The following is a 24,157-nucleotide window of genomic DNA, read 5'->3' as shown; positions in this document are numbered from 1 at the left end:
TTTTTTAATAGTCAATATTTATATTGCATTGGACTTCTTAATGTCTTACTATTTTTTTTTCAAATCAAATTGGTAGGACAGTTTCAATAATTAACACATTGCATACATTCTTCCTAGTGGTTAATTGCTGCACAAGATGCAGACATGATATCCTATTTACAAACACCATTAGAACAAATCACTCTATTCATTAAGAGAATGTAACTATATATCTATCCTAAGCACTTTGAATACACAGATACAAAATGGACGACATCTGTATACCCTTTTTTTAAGTTCCGTAATTTGAATATTATAGGTATGTAAACTCAGCAAAATATTCCAAAAGAGTCCAGTAGCCCATAATAGTATTGGGTTTTCTGCTTGACTGGCAATGTCAGAAATTGTTGACCCAAGTCCCCTACAGCTCAACATAACAGCATGGCTTTACTTCCTATATTTTGTTCTCATACTTTTCTGCTGGATGGTTAAGACCAAGGTAAAGCAGGACCTATACAACAAGAGTTGTAGCTTTGGGGTCTGATAAGGTCAGCGAAATCCCCTCAGGATTTATCCTGAGATCCTGTACCTCAGATTGTAGAACCTTTGTCAGTGTCAGCCATGTGGATGAGTCACGGCCATTGCTTGGCCAATGTGCTCTCTGTGAAAGCCTGAGAGAACGTTTTCTCTCCATGTGACTCTCCTTAGGCACACTCTACATCATTGATTGCTTTCCTCTTTGGCCCCATAATCTCCTTGATCAGAAAATTTGGGACACTACCGAGTTACATGACATTACAGTACAAGTTCTCATACGTCCTGAGTCTTAATTGACCTTGGAAGGCCAGGGCCAAAATGTTGGCTTTCCTTGTGGCCCTCCTTTTTCTCTAATTTTGGTCTGCAAACTTAGGTTGTTAACCATCCAGAAGACAAGCTTATTGTTATTACCATACAACTTAGGCTGTTAAGCTTAACCTCACTATCTGTCTGCATATCAAACATCTTAGGCATAATATAGAACAGGTATTTTTCATCAGGTATTGATATGTTGAACTTTAAGTCCCTACAGAATATGATAAAAACATTTAAAAATTAGAATATATTTTAAAAATAGGGATAAAGAATTATATACTTCTGTTTACACATAAGTCCAAAAATCTCACCATATACAACCTTGAAGCAGGACAGTCCCACAATACTTCTACTAGCTATTCTTTCTGGAGTGAGACAGAATTTCAGCATGGTTTTAATTTGTGTCTCTCAAATGACCAGGGATGTAGAACACTTTTTTATATACTTATTTGTCATTGCTACTTCTTCATCTGAGAACTGTATCCACTTCAGATATCTACTTTTACATTTGGGGGAAGTCTTTTTTTTAAAACTACTTTATTTTAGTCCTCTGAGGAAGAGCTGGAAAAAAATGTTCTCTACACTGTCGCTTGTCTGTTCACTAAGTTCTTTTGTTGTGCAAAGGTTTTTGGTAAGATGAGATCAGTTGGTTTTTTGTGGGTTCCTATACAAGAGGGGCTTTGCTCCTAAAGTCTGTCTACCCAAATGTCTTCAAGAGTTCTACGCATTCCATCTTCCAGCAGATTTAGGGTTTTTGTTTTAATATTTAGATCTTTGATTCATTTCTATTTTAGTTTAGTACATGGTAAAAGACAGGGGTCTGCTTTTAATCTTAAGCATGTTGGAAGTCAAGTTTTCCAGCATCATTTATTAGAGGCCATCTTTTTTTCCAGTGGAGATGTTTGAGCTCTTTGTCAAAGATAAGGTGTTTGAGTGTGTCTGGAATTGTTTGTGCATCTTCTAATCTGTTACATTGATCCTCAGGTCCATCTTTCTGCTAGCACTATGATGTTTTTATCATGGTAGTTTTGTAGTATAATTTCAAGACAGGGACTATGATGCTGCTGTGTTACTTTGTTGCCCAAAAGACCTAGAACTGTTATTCTAGGTGTTTTCTGGTTTCAAGTGAATTTTGGGAGCATTTTCTCTAATTCTGTAAAATGTGCTATTGGTATTTTTATTAGGATTGCATTAAATCTGATTAAGAACTGTGGGAGTATGGCCAGTTTCACTATATTTTTTCTTCCTGATAACAAGGGATAGGTTTTCATTTTCTGATATCCTCTCTGATCTTCTTTTTAGAGTACTGCAATTTTCAATGTAAAGGTCTTTTGCTTCCTTTGTTAGAGTGAGTCTAGGTATTTCATTTTTTGGCTACTATTATGAAAAGCATTGTTTCCCTAATTTCTCTCATAATATGTTTATTATTTGGTTACAGGAATGCTACTGATTCTTGAGTGTTGACTTCGTATCTAGCAATGCTACTGACTAGAAGTCTTTTGGTGGAATTTTTGGGATCTTCTATGTGGAGTATCATGTCTTCTGCAAATAATGATAATTTAACTTCTTGTACTATCCTTATTCCTTTTATTTCTCTATGTAATTGTTCTGGTTAAAATTTCCAGAACTATATTGAGTAAGAGTGGTGACAGTGGAACTCATTGTCTTGTTATTTTTTTAATTTTTAAAAATGTTTTAAAATCTTTTATGTATTTATTTGGTACAGGGTCTTGCTACACAGCTCAGACTGAAGGTGACCCTCCTATCTCAGCCTCCCCAGTGCTGGGATTACAAGCATGCACCACCACATCCAGTTTTGGTGGCCAGCAGGGGGTATCCGGGTTCCAGGGCCAGCAGGGTATGCAATACTAGGGATTGAACCCAGGCCTTTGCACTTGCCAGCCAGGCACTTAGACCACTGAGTTATCTCCCCTGCCCTTGTTCTTGATTTTAGAGTGAAAGCTTTAAGTTTTGCTTTATGAAATTAGCTGTTGATTTGTCATAGATGGCTTTTAACAGACTGAGATGAAGACCATCTACTTCAGTTTTATGTAGCTTTTTTTTTTAATCATGAATGAGTTTTAGACTTTGTCAAATGCTTTGTCTGCATCTGTTGAGATAAAGATATGAGTTTTGTCCTCTACTCTGTTAATATGGTGTATTGTTTATTGATTTGCATATGTTGAACCATCCCTACATCCTTGCGATGAATCCCGCTTAACCATGGTGTATAATCTTCTTGATTATTTGCTGCATTCTGTTTGCCAGTATCTTAAGGAGCTTTGTGCCTCTATGTACATTAGGGAGACTGATTTGCAGTTCTCTTTTTTTACTGTATCCTTCTCTGGTTTTGGTATCACGTTAATACCTGCTTCTGGGAATGGATTTAGGAGTACTGCTTCCCTTTCAATTTCACTGAAGAGTTCAAGAAGTATTGGTATTGGTGTTCTCTAAATATTTGTAGAATCCTACAGTGAACCTGACCAGGCTTGAACGTTTGTTATATTTTTAATTATACCTTCATTTTCATTGATTGACATTGGTTTATTTAGAATTTTTATATATCTTGATTCAGCTTTGGTCACCCACATGTATCTAGGAATCTATCCATTTTTTCTGTGTTTAAAACCCTTAGGAAATGACTACTTCTCAGAAATGTCTTCTAGATGGTTTTGGGTTTTGAGTCTGTTCCAAGATCCTACCTCTTCAATTTATTGGTGATTAGAAGTTTCTATCTATGTGGTCTATCCCCTGGTTCTTTACACTGGCCAATAGCATCAGTTATGACCTGCTGGCAATCTCAGTCTTGGTGTACCAGTAAGAACACTTCATGACAACAGTGATGTCACCCTGGCTTAAGTGGTACAACCAGCAATAACAATAACATCAAACAGCCTAGAAAATGTCAGACTGTGCTAACTACTGACGTGATACTTGAACCATCTGAACTACATTTGTGGTTATATAACAAAAGCTGAAACAAGCCAGAAAACTGTATTCAGCAAATATGCCCTCGATATGGTGATTTTACCCTCAGGAAAGAAAATTTAAAAGTGGTTGGGAGAAAAAAAATAGAGAAATACAAGAAGAGGAAGAGATCAGAAGCAAAGCTGGAGAACAAAGGAAGATTATGCAAACTTTGGGAAACTCATGAAGAAAACAGAAGAGAAAGAGAGAAGGAAGAAATATAAACAAGAACAGAACAATAACAAAAATACTATAGGCAGGGGGCCAGCGAGATAACTTAGCAGTCCAAAGTATTTGCTTAAGCAAGCTTAGGCAAGAGCAGGGACTGAAGTTCGATCCCTGGTACTACATGCCAAACCAGCACCGCCTCCAAGTTGGGCTGAGCTAGCCACAAAATAAAAACAAAAAACAAAAAACTATAAGCAATGTGCACACTCATAAAATCAAGAACAATCTATCAAGAAAAAAGAAAAACACAACCAAAATCAGAGAAAAAAAAATGTCCAGTTCAAAGTGTGTCTCTGCTGTTATTGGTAGAAAACCTGGGCAGCCATAGCCCAGCTCCAGGAGGACTACTCCTAGCAAGGCAGCCATGTATTTACAGCAAGGTGGGGGACGATCCCAGCAAGCTGCACCTGTAGTTCCACCGAAGTTCAGGCTGGTTTCTGGCTGTAAGGCTGGAATCGCATCTGTTCAATCTGCAGTGCTGCGTGTGGCTCCTGCAGGCTCGAGCTGGGTCCCTTGTGCTCCTGCTGACTTGAAGTCAGCAACCTCAGCCTCACTGGAAAGTGCTAGATGGAGCCAGCAGTGGCTCTGAATTCTGAGCTCAGCCGGCTCCTCTTCAAGGTGGCCTCTGGCTGGTTGTCTGCTCCTGGGGGACGTCTCAACCCAAGTAACTCCCAGCCACTGCAGCCTGCTGCCTCCATCGCCCAGTGCCACTGGTGTGTCTGTCTGTGGAGGCCTCTGTATTGCCAATAGTCACCGTGCATCTGCATGTTTCAGTGGCCCCTCCCACGCAGTGAGTCAGGGCTCAGGGAGAAAGTCCTGCTTGCTGCCTCCCCCTTCTTTGTTGAAGGCTCTCTTTGCTCTCCCTGTGGGCTTTAATTCTAGCTGCAGATCCTTGCCTGGCCCTGGAGACCCACTCCCCTCTCCTTCTGGTTCTCACATTGCTTTATTCCTGCATCTGGACACCAAACCTCAGAAAGACCGTTTTCTGCTGTTCACCACTCTGCCATCTTCCCAGAAGTAAACCCTCCTGCTTCTCAAAGCACAGCCACGTGTTTGCCTCAGCCTACTCCCAAACTAAACCTTGGTTCCCCTGGTAGAGTCCCATTCCATGCAAAACGTGCGCACATATTTTCACCACTTTCTAACAGAACGCAGCCATTATGTGACCTCAGAGGAGACCATGGCAGGAGGAACAAAACAAGCCCAACTGTTTTCCTTGGTGCTAGTGGTTTTGGTCAGCTATGGTCCGTCAGCCAAGTCCCGAACACAAAACTCCTGCAGTGGAATCTCCTTGTACAGCCACCAGGGCAAATGGGACTTTTTGGGAGGAAGTTACAAGGACTAGCAAAAAATGGTAAAACAAATAAGGTCTCTCTATGCCTTTCAGTATAAGCAGCACATCCACGGCGCGCTTCCTCAGGCAGGGAAGCACGTGGGGGTGACCACACACGTAGCTTCAGACACATGCATATTTTTATTTATCTCAGTCATTACCTTTAAGCCAGGCATAGGGAAGCCATAGAAAGATAAAGGTAAGAAAGTCCCTGAGGCCCTTCAGCCCTACAGCCCCTACACGCTGTCTTTTAGAAGACCTTCTCCAATATCCAGACTCAACTTACTTGGTGTTTTTTAGAAAATACTCTCTATTGATGTTTAAAGCTAAAACTATAAGGAAAGAAACTAGTGTAATAAAGTATGTACTTTTCTCCTTTCTCAAAAATTCTACTAGTTAGGGGCTGGGGAGATGGCTCAGTGGAATAAGCGCTTCCCTGGCAAGCGCAAGGGCCTGAGTTCAATCCCTGGTTCTGCCAAAATAAAAAAAAATTTAAATTAAATTAAAATTTAAAAAAATTCTACTAGCTAAGAAACCCAAGGTGGCTTTGCGGATACAACATCTGAGAATTCACAGAATGCTACTTTCCTGACTCTCTTAAGGGGACACTGTTTGCACAGCACGAGGAGGCAGCGGTTACCAAAACAGTCTGCACCCTGATTGCTGGAAGCATGCACATTTGATGCCCCAAATTGAAAACTTGCATAAAACCTCATGAAAAGCACAAAACAATTATAAATACCAATGCAGCTTCTGACAACAGATGAATTTGCTGGAGACTGCGGGATAACGAATATGTAACAAAGTTCGAAGCCTTGGCCTGGGCAGCCTCTCAGAGCAGACACAGATGACCAGGTCTGGCTAAGTGTGGAGCTGAGATACCCCTGGATCCAAGGTCAGATGGCTCTTCCAATAAAGAGAGTGACATATCAGAGCTCAGTCACTTGAATTATTTTCCTTTGGTGGCAATTCCCTGATGCTAAATACAGGGGTTCCTTGATTTACACACAATGCCATTACATTTAGGGAAACTGGTTATAAGTTGGAAAATCCCAAGTCCAAAGCGAGCATATGTGAACAGCATGACCTACTGAACATCCTGGCTTCGCACCCAGTCAGGGCAGCTGGCTGTTGCCCTCGTGATCAAGGGGCTGACGGGGAGCTACGGATAGGGCTGTCAGCGGCATAGGGAGAGAGCAACAGTGCAAACACAGCATGATTCCTATTGAACGTCTCTTGCTCTTGCACCATTTTAAAGTTTTAAAAAATTGTTAATTCAAACCACTGTACCCAACGACCATCTGTATTTCTAACTAATTCTGAAGCACAACTGAACGGTGACATCTCTCAGGTTACAAGGAACAACAAAACAAAATGAGAAAGTGGGGAAATCCCCAGAAACAAACCCAAAGCTCATCTTACAAGTGACACTGTTCTAGGTCCCCCAGCCACACTTTCCAGCCTCACCCAGTGCACACAGCTTCTGACACCTTGGCTTCTCCCTCCCCTCGACAGCACTGTGCTGATCTGCATACCAACTGCCAGCTTTGACTACAAATGAGTGGAGCAACCTTGCAGATCTCCTTCAAAGTGTGGGGCTGATGACACCCACCTGCCTGGTGGTAGTAACTGGGTGCTTAGATGGCTTGGGTCAAACCCTCTGAAGGGTCCCCTCACTGCAAGGCCTAGACTGGCTCTGGCCTTGCTATGGGGTCTCAGTTACTTTTCTCTCGTTGCTGGGATAAAATACTCAACACCCAAAATGAAGGAGGAAAGGCTTATTTGGCTTCCAGCTAGTGGAGGTTTCAGTGTCTACTCCGCTGGCCCCAAGGCAGAGCGGCACATGAGCAGCTTTTCAAGGCAGTGGCAAAGAGCAAGAGAGAGTCGCAGCAGTCCAGGTAGCTAGCTAGCCTCTTTCCCCTCCTTACAATGTAATGCAAATTACCCACACCAGGGTCAGGGTCAGGGTCAGGGTCAGTGTCAGCGTCAGGGTCACTCACACCTGCAATCCCAGCATTGGTTCAAGAATCCATCACAAACTCCAGAAGCCGCCCATGTCTGCATGAGGCTCTGGGGGGAACAAATGGACACAAGCCATAACATATGGCGAAGTCCCAGCTGGGCAGCCCGCCTGCCAAAGCCAACAAGGTGTAAATAGCCCTACTGTTTAGGGGACACCACTAGCATTATTAATACACAGAACTGAGTGTGAAGCAGCTACAGTTTTATAGACCCCCCTTAATGAACATGATGGACAATTCACAGTGTAGCTGATTGACACTTCTTTTTGACAAGGGAAAACCAAAGTCACTAAATGAAGATAACAATGGCACCACAATAAAAAGAACAAAGGCTCACATAAAAAGACAACTTCCAGAGGGGATTCTCAGCAAAGACGCTAGGCTGAGAATAAAAAGGTGGTCCTGGGGCAATTGATGGAAGAGACAAAACACAGGTTGACTGCTAAGTTCTGATGTTCCCATAACAAGGTATGCCACACCCTTATTATGATACCACAGGATTTACAGTGTCTCTCTGTCCCCAACATGACCAATGAATAAAGGCTCATTAAGCTCAGGCTGTGACCCTGTCAGTTAACCACTGACTTGTCACACCTTTTATTGACCCCCCAGTTCCCTTGCATTTTGTGGCCTTATCGTTATCATTTTTTTTCTTTGATATTTTTCTTTTTTTTTTCAAAGTTTTATTGATAAACAGATAGCAATGAGACAGTTTCAAATCAAATCGGAAGTACAGTTTCAACAAATAATACATTGCAAATATTCTTCTTAGTGGTTAATTGCTGCACAAGATGCAGACTTGTGAACCTATTTACAAACACCATTAGAACAAATCATTCTATTCATTAAGAGAATGCAACTATATATCTATCCTAACCTTTTTGAATACACAGATACAAAATGGACATTCATGTTTATGCCCTATTTTTTTTAAGTTCCGTTATTGAATATTATAGGTGTGTAAACTCAGCAAAATATTCTAAAAGAGTCCAGTAGCCCATAATAGCATTGGGTCTTCTGTTTAACTGGCAATGTCAGAAATTATTGACCTGGGTCCCCCACAGCTCAACATAACAGCATGGCTTTATTTCCTATATTTTGTCTTCATACTTTTCTACTGGATCATCGTTATCATTTGGTTTCAAAATGTCCCCCGCAAGTCTCCTGTGCTGGGAAGGGGACTGGGCTGAGGAGTTCTGCACTCAGCAGTGGATTCCCCCATGGGCGACTTCACAGCTGGATGTGCTGTGGTGTGGGGGGGCTTGATAGAGGTGGTCCCAGAGGACCAGAGCTGCAGGGTGCATTCTTGCACCCCAGGCTCCCTTCTCTCTACTTTCTGACCATCCCGGTTGAGCAGCATTCGTCCCATGCCCTGCATCATGCCCTCTTCTGCTTTGGAGCCCACCAAATAGGCACTGAATCCTCTCAAACTTTGAGCCAGAACAAACCTCTCCTTTTATTAACCGTAGGTGCTGGGTACTTGATCCCTGAGATACAAAACTGACCAATACCCTCCTTTGGGGCTGGCCCAACACAGACTCCAGAGCACAAGGCTTCCCCTCCACACACCAAGGTCTGAGACGGAGACGCTCCCTTCCCCCACACCCTCCACCCACACGTGCTCCCTCATTTCTCCCTGCCATGGCCCTGGTGCTTGCAGTGCAGTGGCTGCAGCTGTGACACTCTCCTTGGCCACCAGAATGCACCTGGGTGCAGAAAGAGGGCTGTAAGTGACGCAGGAAGGTCCTCCCGCTCCAGGGTAAGGAGCGTGTGGGCATATCCAGGTCGCAACAGCAGGGGCCAGGGGCCAGGCCTGGCTCAGCACGCCTGGAAGCGCCAGCCTTGGACTTGCATGCATGGCTGTGGGACAGCCCCCCACGGTCCTCCCTGCAGGATCCTCTTCCCTTCTACTGCAGAGGCAAACGGGAGGCTTCCCCGTGAATCAAAACCATTAACTATGTGATCAAGAACAGAGAAACTTCCCAGCCTGAGCAGGCTGTGGAGAAAGTCACTGAAGCTCAATTTATAGACAGAGCAGGAGCAAGACCAACACCCCTCACCCACTGACTGTAACTCAGACCTCTGCCTGGTCACTGGGTGGTGGAGAGAAGAAGGGGCTGCTCTTTGCAAATGGAAGACCAAGAACCTACAGTCCCATCAGCTCCAGTGTCTGTCTTCTCACCTTTCCAGGACACCACCAGCCTCAGTTGGCTACAGCGCCAACCACTCTAGATGGACCAGTTCAACAGAGGGATGTCTTACAGACCACAGAGGTCAGGTGTGAAGCATATGGCATGGGAGCCCACTGAGGGGCCCTTGTACTAGGCATGGTGCCTGCTTCTGCTGATCCTCCTGACAAGCTGCCATTCCTCCACGCATGCTCTTCCCTAAGATAGAAATCAGCAGAATCCTGAGGTGTCACCCCTGCTGTCCTTCCCATTGCAAAGAGGACCTGGCAGGGCTGAGAGAGAAGGGAAGGTCCTTCTGCTGTGGTTTTCCAAGTGTGTCCATTCATCTGCTCAGTTGTGACTTACCCAGTACAGAGGAGTTTGCTGAGGCCTCTGTCATGCATGGGTAAGAACAACCCTGGAACCAGGGCCTTGGAAACCCCTCCTTTTCCTACCTCAATCAGAGCCCTGTAAAGTCCCTGTGAAACCCAGAGAGGGTAAGTTTTGTGTGTCAATGGCTACTGGGCAACAGGAGGGTAACAGCCCTGGGTCACTCTAGACTGCACAGCATCCACCCCTTACTCTGGCCAAAGTACACTGTTCCCTTTGGGGGCTTCACCACGTCCATATCTATTCTTTCTGGAATATGCCATTGCCTCCCCTATGGAAGGGCAAAGGGCCACAGTCACCCTCATCCAAATGCAGATAAGAATAGGGCGGGGCAGACAGAGGCCATCCCACAGGGCTGCAGCATCATACAGGCCGGACAGGCCCTGCCGCTGGCCTCTGTGGTCGCCCCTGCCGCACTTGCCAAGCACTGCCTGCGCTTCCAGCCAGGTTGCCCAGCCCCTTTCACTGCTCCTAACTCCCAACCCTGCTTTTTGCTTCTCATCAGAAGAATTCAGAGTGACAAAATGGGCTAATGCAGACGGGACAATGTTGAGGAAAAGCTTTTTTTCATAGAACCCCCAAATCCACTCTGATTCTCAGATGTTCTGCCAGCATGTCTGTCTTGGTCCCTCTCTTTGTCACTGAGACACAACCCCTGATGCCTACAGTTTAGAGGAGGAGAGGTTCATCTGGCTCATGGCAACAGTCCACGGTCATTGGCTGAGAGCAGAGAAAGCTGCTTTCGTCATGGCAGCCAGGAAGCAGAGAGGAGGGAGAAGGCGGGAGGAGCCAGAGCGGCCCCCAGGACCCCCCAGCTCTGACCAGACCCCACCTCCTAGTAGCTCTGAACCCATCTCTGGACGAATCGCCCACATAGCACAGCACCATCACGATCCAGTCACCTTCCAGCCATGAGGCTGGGCAGGGATGTTTCAGATCCAAACCATACCAGCATCTCTATTATACTATTTTAAAAATACAACAGGTTGCTTTTGGAGGGATAGTGACTAGAGGGGAGGCATGAGAGAAAGCTCTAATAGGCAGTTACTACTCTCAATCTGCATAGTAATTTCAAGAGTAGAGGTGTGTGTGTGATCACACAACACTACGAATGGACTGACTGTCATTAAACTACACACTTCAAATGGGCTCAGATGGCAAATTCTATGTTCTCTGTGTGTGCCCTGGCTTTCCACTACTGTAATAAAGTGTTTCGAAGTCATCAAGCTATAAAAAAGAAAGGTTGATGTTGCCTCTCAGTTGTGGAGATTTCAATGGGTTGGTGCCATCGCTTGCGGACCTGTGAGACGGGCAACACATCGGGGTGGGAGCAGATGGCAGAAGCAGCTGCCCACTTGTCATGGCCAGGAAGTGAGGGAGGGAAAGTGGGTGAAAGTGCAGAAGACAGGGCATCCCACAATCCTCTTGGAGGACGCTCCTCCAATGACCCACAGCCTCCCAGGAGGCCCCGCCCCTTAAAGGTCCCACCACTTCCCAGTAGCATCAAGCTGGGACCACGCCTCTCACATATGGGCCACAGGGAGTAGTCCAGATGCAGATCGAAGCAGCACACAGTACTTTACAACGATATAAAAAACTGATTAAAACAGAAGTCAAAATTCTGCCCTAAAATTACTTCAATTAACATGAGATAAACCAAATCAAAAACAGTGTAGGCATAAATTAAAAATGCATGAGGATTTGTGCTCCTCACTGTATATGAGTTATAGCCTAATAAATACAGAAACATGTGGTTATAACCCAGTTACATAACACTGGCAATCCTTAGATTTCCTAGTGACCTCAAGTATTAAGGGTCTCATTATCTGCAGAACTCAGGACACAGCTGGATCCTGCACTACCAACACAGCTGTTCAAATCCTTTCAATTGGCAAGCATGTATCTCTGGGATTCAGATTACTTTTTCATTCTGGGCAACCAAAACAAAACGTAAAAATAAATTGGATGTTGGGATAACAAAAGTAGAGAGATGGAATACAGACCAGTGGTTGCCAGGGGTTAGGAAACGTGGGAGAGGAAGAGGGTGCCTTCCAGGCGAGGGCGGCCCTGGGCGTTCGTTGGAAGTGATAAAGCCAGTCTGCTCTAGATTGTCAGGGCAAATGGACAAATCTACACATGCGATACGGTGTCCACAACTACATTGTCCCTCTGTGCACATGAGGGATTGGTTCCAGCACCTTCACATACTAAAATCTGCGGCTGTTCAGTTCCCTTCTGTGAAGCAGTAAGGAGCTTGCACATGACCCCTGCACACCTTCCTCCTCTCTGGATTATTCACACCTAACGCCACGGAAGCGCTGTAGAAATAGTTGTATTGCATCATTCAGGGCGGAAAGACGAAAGAAGAGTCTATACTTATAGAAATCCCCAAGCATTTTCAATCCACAGTGGATTGAATCTGTGAATGAGAAACCTGTGAACACCCAGGAAGAGACGCTGCATAGACACCGTCTACACAAAAGTGCACGACAAACGAGTGATGCTGGATTAAGAGCTGTAGTCTAGTTCACTGTTGTGGGCCCAGTGATTCCCTGATTCCGACAATGCAATGCTAAGATGTCACCGCTGGAGCAAGCTGGGTGACAGGAAGGACAGACCACTCTGTTATTTTGGCAACATTTTGTGATCCTATAATTATTTCTAAATTTAAAAAATCATAGATCCAGAAATAAAGTGGATGCTGAGACTGGTATACGACAGCCCTACCCAGTTTCCAGATTGTTAAGAGCACCAAGTCACCTCATTGTTCTGACTGACTCGATAGTACGTGCAGTGATGACACGTGCATGTAAATTCAGAAAGCATTTGCTTTTCTTTTAACATCATAAACTGTGACGACTATGGGTTAAAACACAAGCCTGATCTATTTGACAGTATGAAAATCTTAAGTGCTAGAAATGTGGCGGTCCAACTATAGGAGTATAAAAGCAGACCCAAGTGTTGTCTCTGTTTAGAAAATCACAACTTGCTAAGAGTTCCCAGAACTTTACAGAATGGGACCGGAGACTGATGTCAAATCGTACTATAAAGTCTCATTCATTAAAAGTTTAGTAAGGGCTGGACAAATAGCTCAGGAGATTAAAGCACCTGCAAGCAGGCACAGGGGCTGGGGATTCAATCCCCAGGCCTGCCATGCTGGCCCCGCCCCAGGGGCAGGAGACTAGGTGTGGTGGTGCACCCCTGTGATCCCAGCTCTTGGGAGGCTGTAAACAAGCAGATCACTACGAGTCCGATCTAGTAGTGACACAATGAACACCCTGTAGACCCTTTCCTAAAATACAAAAAATAAAAAATAAATAAAAAATAGTTTTGTAAAGGAAAAAAAAAAATCACAGTTGATCTTGTGGGGTGTTTTATTACACTCCACAAGATCAACTGTACTCATGAAGGAATTGAGTTCTTTTGTAAGAGATGAAAATGGTAATTTAGAAATATTAGAGTACCAACATAGTAGGAATCTGTAGGCTGCTGGTGAGGCCCTTGGCTAAGCAACCATCGCATGAAGAATCATTACAAGTGGTCCTGCCACCAGAAATGTTTTTGCTCAGGAAATGGGACATGCCTGTGTCACAGAAGGGCATGCGGTGCTACCTGGTAGCAGACAGACAGTATTATGGCCTGAATCATGCTCTCCAGCCCAGCAAATTCAGTGTGATTGTATTTAAAGATAGAGCCACGGAAACTAACTAAAGCACACACGCTAGAGCCGAGTGGCGCTAAGTCAAGGAGAGAGGCCTCCCCAGAAATCAGACCTGCAAACCCGGATGCTCTGGCTCCAGTACTACATGGTGATAACTGTCTCTTCTTTGAACCTTGCAGTCTATATTTAGTAGAGCACTCTGGGAAAACTAATAAGAGTAGAGTGGTGATTTGGTTTAGAAGAGGGACGAATGCTTGATTACAGCTAGCTTCCCACTCTTCCACAGGGGCCCTGAGAACACCTTGCCAAAAAATGGGAGGCCTATTAGTAGAGGGATTTTCCATCTATTCCACAGAAAACAAAAGCCAGCTCTCAACCCCAAGAAAGACAACGATGTGCCGAGATGCCTGATGCGCAGACACGGGGCCTTCATCTCTGTCCACTCATTTGCATTCCCCTGAGCAGTCAGTCGGAGCCCGCTTACAATGGCGAGCATCTCAGCTGCTCCCAGCCTGAGCCAGGTGCTGAGGACACACAGGTTAGAGGCCAGAGCTCAGCCCACTGTGGTGTAGGCTTTGGGGCAGGCAGGAGGCACAGCCTAGGGCTGTATGAGGACCAGCGCCTCCCCAGGCCACCTGAGACAGCTAACCAGCAGCAGGGGGTGGGGCAGAAAGTCCCACAGAAAGTTATGGTGGCCGTCAGAGCTGACCCCGCAAAACTGAGAAGGAGCAGGCTTTTCTGGAGAGAGTGCGTGCCTTGGTGGTTCAGGAGGTGGAGATAAACTGACATCAACACACATCTTCTAGAGCCCCGACCAACCTTCAGCCTCACCAGCTATCCTTGACCAAAGCATGTCTTATGGGGTCACTGTCTAGAGATTCCATTAGGGAGACAGCTGCAAATAACAGCACAGACCCACCGGCTGGTTCTTGACACCTTGCTTTCTGATGTTTAGAGGACTGATGAATAGAGAAATAAAGTCATTTCAGAAACTCTAACATGGAGCAAACTTCTGCTAGCATCATACCAGATTTTTAAAGGACTTTTAAATCACTGAATCTAAAGCAATCATTTCATGGAGAAAACAAAAGTGGAGGTTTACCCTGCCCAGCTGTGGCAGAGGAAGAGCAAAGACCTGGGGGCACACAGAGCTGAGACTCCATGAGAAAAACACGTTGCTAGCACTGGAGTTTTATGTATTAGCCCTTTTCAGTCTTCTATTTTCCTGCAGTTCAAAGGACACAAGGCTCGCATTTTTGCTTTTAGCCCTACGTATCTTGACCTTCTTGTTCATAAAGGTTTGGGAAACAACAAAGAAAACTGGAAAGACTTGGTGTTTCCTCTATAAACTTAGTGCTCTGTTCCTACACCAGAGGAATGGTTTCCAGCTGATCCCAGGTATCACAGGAATAGGACAGATAGGAAGATGGCAAGGAAGGGGAGAAGTGGAGAGGAAGAAAAAGAAGGTGAGAAGGGAAGATGAAGCCCGTGCTTTTCCAGAGTGGCATGCTGGTATCAGTATCATCTGGGTCACCAAGCAAGTTAGTCTGATGCCCTGGTTGATAAAAAGACCAAAATTCAGTGAAGTGCTCAGGCTTTATTCTCAGGGCGCTCAATAAAGACCACTCACATGCACGGGTGTGAGCCACTATCTCTGTGTACAACTGCATACATGACCCAGCAAGTGATCCTTGTCTGAATGGCCAGAGCTCTTAGAGCTAACTGTGTCCCCAGCTACAGACATGGGGCAGCCTGGTGGCTCTTCCCCTCTAATTGTTCATAACTTGCTACTTGACTATGATCTAGATACCTTCTGTCATAACCAACTTCAGAACTTTTCAAGAAAAGCAGTCCATTCACTTCTAGGAAAAGAAACAACAGAAAATACTGAACTTCATACTGGAGGGATTATCAGGAAGTCTCAGGATATGTCAGCCTCTTAGATTATTAAATTCTAAACTTACCAACAGTGTCACATGGCTCGTCTTTGTGGACGCAGAAATCTGTCCTAAAAAAAAAACACAAAAAAACAAACATAGTCAGGTTTATGTGGTATCCTGCAAGAAGGAGAAGAAAATACCATAATTAACCAGGATCCATTGTTCTGCAACGTGACTGCTTTAGTTGTCACAGACCATTGTGATGTATCGCACTAGCCATGTTCGCCAAGAGTAACCTGCCCACATTTACAATGGTCAGCCCATGCTACGGCTTGAGTCTAGATGTCCGTGCCAAAGCCTCATGACTCATAGATACTGGCTTTTAAAGGTAACTAGAGCAGGGGTGTAGGACACTGGATTAGTCCATTGGTTGATTTGACACAGCTCTGGATGTGCGCAATGAGTTCTGGGAAGAGGGAAAACCTACCTTGGATGTAGATAGCACCATCCAATTGGCTGTAACCTGGATGGACTGAAAAGGGAAAGGAGGAAGGTGGCCAGCTCCTGCCTGCCACACCATGAGCTGTTTCCCCTCTGCAGTGTCACCCTGTCTTGAGTCAACCAACCACAGACTGAGCCTTCTACAAACCATGAGCAAAAACACATAAACCTCTCCTCCTTAAACTTGCAGGTTACATGTATGTTTCTGCAGCAATGAAAAAGTAACCAAGACAGCCCAGGGACCCAGAGAGGGGCCGCTGTTTCTAGCCGAGTTATTCCACACAGAACAGTTGCTTAAAAGCCACCTTCCAGCAGCTGAAAAAAATTTTGGAAGATGATGTTAGTTCAGCCATTGATCAGAGACCACTGTCAAAATCGCCACACTGTAGTGGATTCTCCAAGCCACTTGGGAGCAACTTGTTTCCCATGCCGTAACGACCGTGAATTATGTGCAAGAGAAGACAAACAAAACCATTACTAACACTCATATTCTTTAAAGCTGTCCAGAATCCCCCAGGTGTGCAGCTGTGGATGAGCGAGACAGTAAAGATGATCAAAAGCTGGACTTGACTGATTTCTGTGGGCCCAAGGGGTTCGCTCTCCGCTCTCACAGCACCGTGAGGGGTCTGAGCTGTTCTTTGCCAACAGGGGTCGCTGCTACGGCTCTGCCTCTAGGTTTCCAGGGTCACCACCCAAACACAGAGTGCTGGCTCCGGCAGCACCCCACCTGAGAGCTGGGAAACAGAAGAGGGCCCTACGATGTGCTCCTGCTGGGCGCCACGCAAAATTTGCAACAATGATGCATGCTTTTGGTCATCAATTTTTGGTCAATTTAATATTTTTATTATTAACAAAAATTGGACATATTTATGGGGTAAAACGTGATTCCTTGATATATGTAGATATTGGCTAATGATTAAGTCAAGTAAATAAGCATCTCTCTCACCTTGTTTGTTAAGCATGAGTCTGTGGTGAGAACACAGCCTTTAAAATCTCTCCTAGCAATTTTCAAGCACGTCAATATTAACAACAATCACCATGTTGTAGAGCAAATGTCCACAAGTTACCAATTTTAAAACTATTTTAAGAGGAGAAGCCTTTAAGACCACAAAGGCTTTAAGACCTAAAACAAAAGGAACTTTGTAGAAAGGGAGAGAATAATCATTAAAAGCCATAAAAGCAAGACTCCTTAAGTGCTTCCCTGGCACGCGTAAGGGCCTGAGTTCAATCCCCAGTTCCAAAAAAAAAAAAAAAAAAAAAAAAAGACTCCTTTTTAGGAGATTAAGGAACAGGCAGTGGAGGAGGCAGGGCAGAAGGTTGGGCCCGTGGAACTGGGAGGGAGGCCGGATGAAGACCAGGGACATCGGTGGCATCGGGAGCAGCTGTGGCCACCCCTGCATATACCCTGGAGGTGGGAATGGGGTCCCTGCCATGCTCAGCAGCAAGGCAGACCTGAGCTTAGCAGGACGCTCCTGATTTCCACCTTCCTGGGCCAAGTGCAGAACCAAAGGCAGAGCCACGCCAGGTGGGTGCCTCGCTGCCAGCACCCCGTGCTCTGTGTGAGCTCTGCATGGCCCCAGACCCATGCAGCCAGTGGCTGTCTCTGGCCCCAGACACAGCTGCAGAAAACCTGGCTTCCACTGCTTCTGGCTTGGCGGCTTCTGCTGGCCCTGATGTCAGGAGCACATCCTCCCTGGTGGCCATCTGCCAGGTTGTGAGTGTCCAGGAGAAGAATTCTCAGGCTCAGACAAGCCCACGATGTGGAAAGAAAGAGATGAAGCCCTTGAGTTGGACAGCTGCAGGCCCAGGACACAGGGACGTGGTTTGCTCAGCTCAGATTACTCTGGACGCTGAGGATCGCTTCTGCAGGCAGCAGCTGCCTTGCGCACAATCTCCTTGCAAAAGCATCAGCCCGTTATTAGCCCAACGTAGGGAATCAGAGCTCTCAGCCTCTACTTATTAAACGACGCTTCTCAGCCAACTCCGCCACCCAGCAGCTCCAACACTGCCTCCCTGCTCTAGTGGGAGGTCATCAGCATCACATCTGCAGCGCCAGAGAAAGCAGCCACGCGGGCCCCCAGCTCCACAGCAGCAGGAGGGAGCAATTGCGACTCCTCAGGTAGTGCTGGAGTGTCGGCAGGAGATGGGGAAAGCACACACCCGCTCCTGGGCAGATAACAGAGGCAACACAAGAGGCCAGCGGCTCCCCTCCTGGAGTGCCGCTGCCTGCAGCTAAAGCACAGTCAGGTTTTCTATCCCTGGATAAGGACCTTGCACCTCTAGCGCCTGACCAGAGCCACGGCCGTGCAGCCAAGATCGCTCCCCAATGTGCTGAGTCAGAAAGAACAATTTAGAAATATTACCATAAAATACATATGGTCAAAACGTAGCTTCTTCACTATTAAGTATGCAAGAGTATTCACTATATTCGCATTGTCACGCACCTATCACTACCATCCACCTCTAGATCTTTGGCATGTTGCTAAACTGAAACTTTGTCCCCCTTAAACATGAACTCTCCATTCTGCCCTACTCCTATCCCTGGTAAATTTGACTCCAGTTTCTTTCTCTATGAATGGGACTACTCTCAGTACCTCGTAAAAGTGGCATCAACAGTCACTGTCCTGTAGCTGGCTGATTTCATTCAGCATAATGTTCTCAAGGTTCTTCTGTGTTATAGCACATGTAAAAATCCCCCACTTTTTTTTTTTTAAAGGCTGAGTCATTTTATTTTTTATTTTTATTTATTTCTTTAATGTATTTGGTTGTTAGGTCTCACTAGGTAGTTCGGACTCCTAGTGATCCTCCTGCTTCCAGCCTCCTCAGTGCTGGGATTACAGGCATGCACCACTATGCCTGGTCTTGGGGGCCAGCTCAGTGGGGCCGGGGGCGGGGCTGGCATGGCATGTGGTGCTGGGGATAGAACTGCGGTGCCTGCGCTTGCCTAAGCAGGCACTTTAGTCTGCTGAACTCTCTCATCAGCCCAGAGTCATACTTTATTGGATGCTTATGCTACACTTTGCTTATACATCAGCTGACTGAGTGGCTTCTACATTTTGTCTATGGGGAACAATGCTGCTGTGAACGTCAGCAGACAAATATCTCAGAGCACCCACACGTCAGTTCTTTTGGCTACACACCGAACTGCTGGATCACATGGCAACTCTTACTATTTTTTTGAGACGCTCTCAAATTGACTTCAGTCCTACAAAAAGCACGCGAGAGTTCCAGCTTCTCTACAATCTCCTAACCCACGGTGTTTTCCTAGGTTTTATTTTACAGTGTCAGATAGGGGTGATACACAGAAAAGAACATCTTACACAAAATATTTCTTCCATGTAAGTTGGCTGCTTGGAGGCAGGGCAGGACGTCTAAGTGACAGTACCTTTGAGCCCAGGGTCCAGCCACCTGCTGCCGCTTTCTGTAAAAGGGCTGGTCTAGAAGTGACATTTATTGTCTCTGGAAAAATGTGCTGTTCATTCCCCAAACAAGACCTTTAAAACATGCTTTCTTCCCCTATTTCTGGAGATCTGTGATACAGCTGTGTCTACAACTAATGTACCATATACTTAAAAGTTGTGAGTAAATTTTAAATATTCACCACCAAAACATGATTACTAATATGGATAAATGCTGCTTATGAACTTGTAAGGTAATGAAACAATAGAAAGGAAACTTTTTCCAATACAGGGAAAATTTCCATCAATTAACATTTTTAAACAGAACAATTGGAATTTGTACATTTTATATAGTGATTATAAAAGTCACTTTCAAAATAGGGAACTTGGAAGGTCAGCTGCTTAGTCCAATGAGGAGGCTGTTTAGAGTACCTTCGTGGGAAAGGCTATCAGACCTACATTGATACCATTTGGGGAATTAGTTGAACTTAGCACGTGCTCACCACAACTCCTATTTGCTCCCCAAATGGAATCTGCTCTCCAAGATGGTACCCTTAACCCCTAGCTGCTGTCCTTAGGGTGCATTTCCAAATGCCTCGACTGGTGTCATCCTCTGCAGTGTGGCTGGCAGGGGCTGCAGGGAAGGTGGTACCAGGAGGTCACTAGCATGGAGGGACACAAACCAGGTCATATTCATCCTCTGGTCCTTGATGCCCAGTCACATTAGAATAACAGAATAGACTGTTTCAAAAAACATCCCATTCTACATGTAGTAACACCCCGGACAAGCAACAGATGCCCTCAGAAAAGGCCCTTTAGGGTCAATGCACTCTTTAACCCTTTGGGCTGGCAATGAATGAATCATCGTTAAGAGTGATCAGGCACCCATTTGGGTCTGCCACTGGCAAGGTGCATGCCATGGGATTTTAGGAGGAAAATGGAGCTGCGCCACCTGGTACCTGGGGCCACCCAAGTTCCTTCTGGCGCTGGGATGCCACTGGACTGGCAGCTGTCAGCACCAGGCCAAGCAGACGCAAGCAAAGAACCGGTCTGGACTAAAGAACAAGACAGTAAATGGTATTTAACTCTTGAAGGAGGCTCAGCTGGTCCTCAAGCTAATGACAGGATAAATTTCTTCTACCTCGCTAACTCTAAACCCAGAAAAACAAAACAAAACAAAAAATACCCAGCACACAATTAGGGATTTCTCTAAATTAAAAAAAAAAAAAAATGTAAGCCTTAAAATTCAAAGTTGATATATTTCTAGCAAGTCAATACAACTTTGGTATTTTTAACCCAAAGGATTATATTAAGAATTACTTCTCCATAGTTTCTATAGGAGGATGTTGATGTAAATACATCATAATTTTATTTACATTCTTAAAGCAAAGCAACCAAGAAAGGTATTAAGACACAGGGACAAGTAAAATAGCCACATCTATATCTGTGGTGGCGTGTGGCTCCCTAAGAAGAAAAATGGTCAAGTCCTAACCTTCATTACTGTGAAGGTGATCTTACTCAGAAAGCAGGTCATTCAAGTCCTGAGTTAAAATGTAGTCCTAGTGAATCAAGGCAGGTCCCAATCCAATGATCACTGCCCCCTAAGGAGAGGGAAATGTGGCCACAGGGACACATATGGAGAGAGCATGTGATGACAGAGGTAGCCTGGCGGGATGCACGAGATACACAGAGAACAAAGTGGTCAAGCCATGGCCGTGACTCATCCACGTGGCTGACACTGACAGAGGATCTACAGACTGCAGTACAGGGTTTCAGGGTAAATCCTGAGGGGCTTTGACTGAACTTATTAGATACAAAAGTTACATTTCTTGTAATATAGGTCTTTTTTATTTTGGTCTTAACCATCCAACAGAAAAGTATAAAAACGAGGTAGAAAAAGTAAAGTCATATAAATATGCTGAGCTGTAAAAGGCTCAAGTCAACAACTTCTGACACTACCAGTCCTATGGATAACCCACTACAATTATGGACTACTGGACTATATTGGATTATTTTGCTGAATTCACACACCTACAATATTTAAATGGCAATGGAATACCCATCTCTGACAACTAAACAAAAAAAGGGGATACAAATGAAGGGCCATTTCGTATCTGTATATTCAAAATAGTTAGGATAGATATACAGCTACTTTTTGTTAATTCAATGAGAAGGAAGATTTATACTAATAATCTTTGGACAAGATATGTCTGCATCTTGTACTATGAATAACTGCTATGAAGACAACAATATGCAATGTATTAATTATTGAAACTGTCCTACTAATTGGTTTTGAAGCTGTCTCATTGCTATTTGTTTCTCAATAAAATTAATAAAAAAAAAGAAGAAGCCTGAGATGGAAGAAAGGATCCTTCCCTGGAGCCACCAGTGAGAACGCAGCCTTAACACCCTGAATTTGGATGTCCAGGCTCTGAACTATAAGGGGATAAATCCCCATCATTTCACGTGGATTAGCTTGTGATCATTTTTTTTTACAGCAACCCAGGAAACTAAAGCCACCATGCCGCTATGCTTGGGAGGTAGCCCAGAGATCCTGCTGTCCACTCCTGCAGCCTTGCTTTCTTCTGCAATCTGGAAGGGGAAGTCCAGTCCTGCAGCCCGTATGGAGGCTGCGTGGGACTCCCATGGGCACCCAGAAGATTCAACTCTCCAGAGGCCCCTACAGTCCCTGTAAACAGTGTCTATGGAGGCCGTGTGGGACACATTACCTGCCCACGTGGACTTCCTCCCACTGCAGGCTGAGGGCACGCATTCTCCTTCCTAACTGTGCTGAGGCCAGGCTGAAGCATATTCACACCCATGTCAGAATTTCCCAGTCTGTATTTGGTGGAGGGGAGAAGTACGAGGTGAACTTTTTGCAATTTGTCAAGACTTTTGGCTAAGATTGCAGTATTTTTCTGGTATTAATAGTAGGACAATTAATGGCTGGTGCCCATGAAGGCCTGGGAAGATTGCTTTACATGCAAGAACTCACGTTAACCTTCAGCCCTCAGAACTGTGGATCATCACAAACCCCCAGCTAACTATTGAGGAAACTGAAGCCCAGACGGGGAGACAAAGATCTGATTTCCGGGGCTGACCTCCCAACAACATTGCCCTATAAAGCAAATGCCTCCTCTCGCCTCAGGTCAGCTGTGGCAGCTCCAGCTTTACCTGGTCACAAATACAGCAGCATCCACGGGAGGTATATCGTCCTTGCCTCCTGGGACCTGGTTGTTGCCAAGGTACCGCGCACCCCCATATTCCTCATTTTGCCAGTGACAGAAGCTCTCCAAGGACCGCTCCCCATGGTGCCCAATGGACAACTTGGCCTGGAAGAGATTGAGGGGGGAGTCAGAGACGTGAACACCCGCACCCCAGAGGAGCCAGAGCTCCCAGCCAGGCTACGGCAGGCTGAGATGGAGACAGCTACTCACCAAGATGTCATTCTATGTCACCGCACCCAAGTTAAAGCCTAACATTAGTGCATATTTGGGGATCCTGAGAATCAGTAGGGACCTTATAAGTCTAAAGGAAGGTTATGTTATTCAAGAGAATAACTGTTTTTTGTTAACAGAGAGAATGGCGAGCCAAGGAAGTAGAACTCCTCAGTCTCACACTGATTGCTCAACGCGGCAAGTTATGCCTCAGACAGCACCGTCAAGTTGCAAGGTACTCACGTACGGGGAACCCAACTGGCGTGAAGCACCGGCGGGGAGCCGCCCTTCCACAGCCCTCGGTAACTCTGCACATGTCCGAGAGCCACACGCAAGACCTTCCAGGAGGGGAGGAGGGTGTGGGCAGCCCAGGCTTGGAGCTCCCACAGGACTGTCTAACCAAGCAGCACACGTACAGCGGTTCCAGTGTGTGCACCCGCTCTCCTCGAACTGCTGCTGTCTTCAAGGCCAGGGATAAGGAACACAGACGGCAATCTGGAGCCCTCCTAAGCTCCCAATAGCCTCAGGGAGCTCAGGCATGCGTTATGTTTTCTGCATGCTTTGAAAGGTACTCACAGGACGTTGTCGTAGCAGGACAAGCTTGGTAACTTGAATATTAATTTTAATTCCCAGGCTCTGGTGCTGAAACATATTGTAGACCTATCAAAAGAGAAGAAATATGATTTTTTTTTTTAAAAAGATACATTGGTATCCTAGGGAGGGACTTGAAATGAAGGAAAGATACTAGGTTAAAAATTAATATTGAATAAATTATGGCCTTCTAGCTTATGGTAGCATACCAATATTGACTAATTATAAAAAGTTCCTTAATTTAAATCAGTAGGGAAATTATTGAGAATTCTGTAGTAGCTATTCAATTTTTTGGTAAATCTAAAGCTGTTATAAAACAAAAAGTCTGAGTTAAAAAATCATAATATTAAAAATGCAGCTTGCACTCTTCTCGTACCAGAAAAACTTTTAACTACATGTAATTCATTTTCAGCATACACAGACTTAAGCGAACAAAAGGAAATATGGGTGCAACATGTGAGCAAAACGCAGATTCTATCAGAAGGATTTTCTGAAAAGCTAAAAAGCTCCCTTGGAAGTGAATTCTCTGAAAGAAAATGTGTACAACAGAAACTGGACTCAGGCGTGCGCGCCCACGCCCCCCCCCCCCCACAAGCTGGAAACCTTTAACAATGAATAGGATGCAAGATTCTGAAGGGAAAAAAAGAAGACAAGTATGTTAGCTGCTTCTGGCAGAAAACTCACAACTCTCATCTGGGCTTTCCCACAGTGAGCTGGGAATGGGAAGGGAATGGAAGGGGAGGGGAGGGAG

At 45.1% G+C, this 24,157-nt stretch overlaps 1 protein-coding gene across 3 annotated transcripts in view; it reads right to left on the bottom strand.

The window, feature by feature from the left end:
• Positions 1 to 24,157, bottom strand: part of Adamts17 (ADAM metallopeptidase with thrombospondin type 1 motif 17) — a 356,834-nt gene that overhangs the window by 264,751 nt on the left and 67,926 nt on the right. For all 3 annotated transcript variants that reach the window (XM_023709886.1, XM_004623253.2, XM_023709894.1), the window contains exons 5-7: positions 23,392 to 23,475; positions 22,553 to 22,710; positions 15,564 to 15,607 (exon numbers count right to left, since the gene is read on the bottom strand). In XM_023709886.1, the coding sequence (XP_023565654.1) occupies positions 15,564 to 15,607; positions 22,553 to 22,710; positions 23,392 to 23,475 (286 nt within the window). The remainder of the gene's footprint in view (positions 1 to 15,563; positions 15,608 to 22,552; positions 22,711 to 23,391; positions 23,476 to 24,157) is intronic.

The sequence above is a fragment of the Octodon degus genome, unplaced genomic scaffold (genome assembly GCF_000260255.1).
Source record: "Octodon degus isolate 3935 unplaced genomic scaffold, OctDeg1.0 scaffold00002, whole genome shotgun sequence".
NCBI lineage: Eukaryota > Metazoa > Chordata > Mammalia > Rodentia > Octodontidae > Octodon > Octodon degus.
Note: the sequence above shows the minus strand (reverse complement) of the source record. Positions and strands in the feature narration are given on the sequence as shown.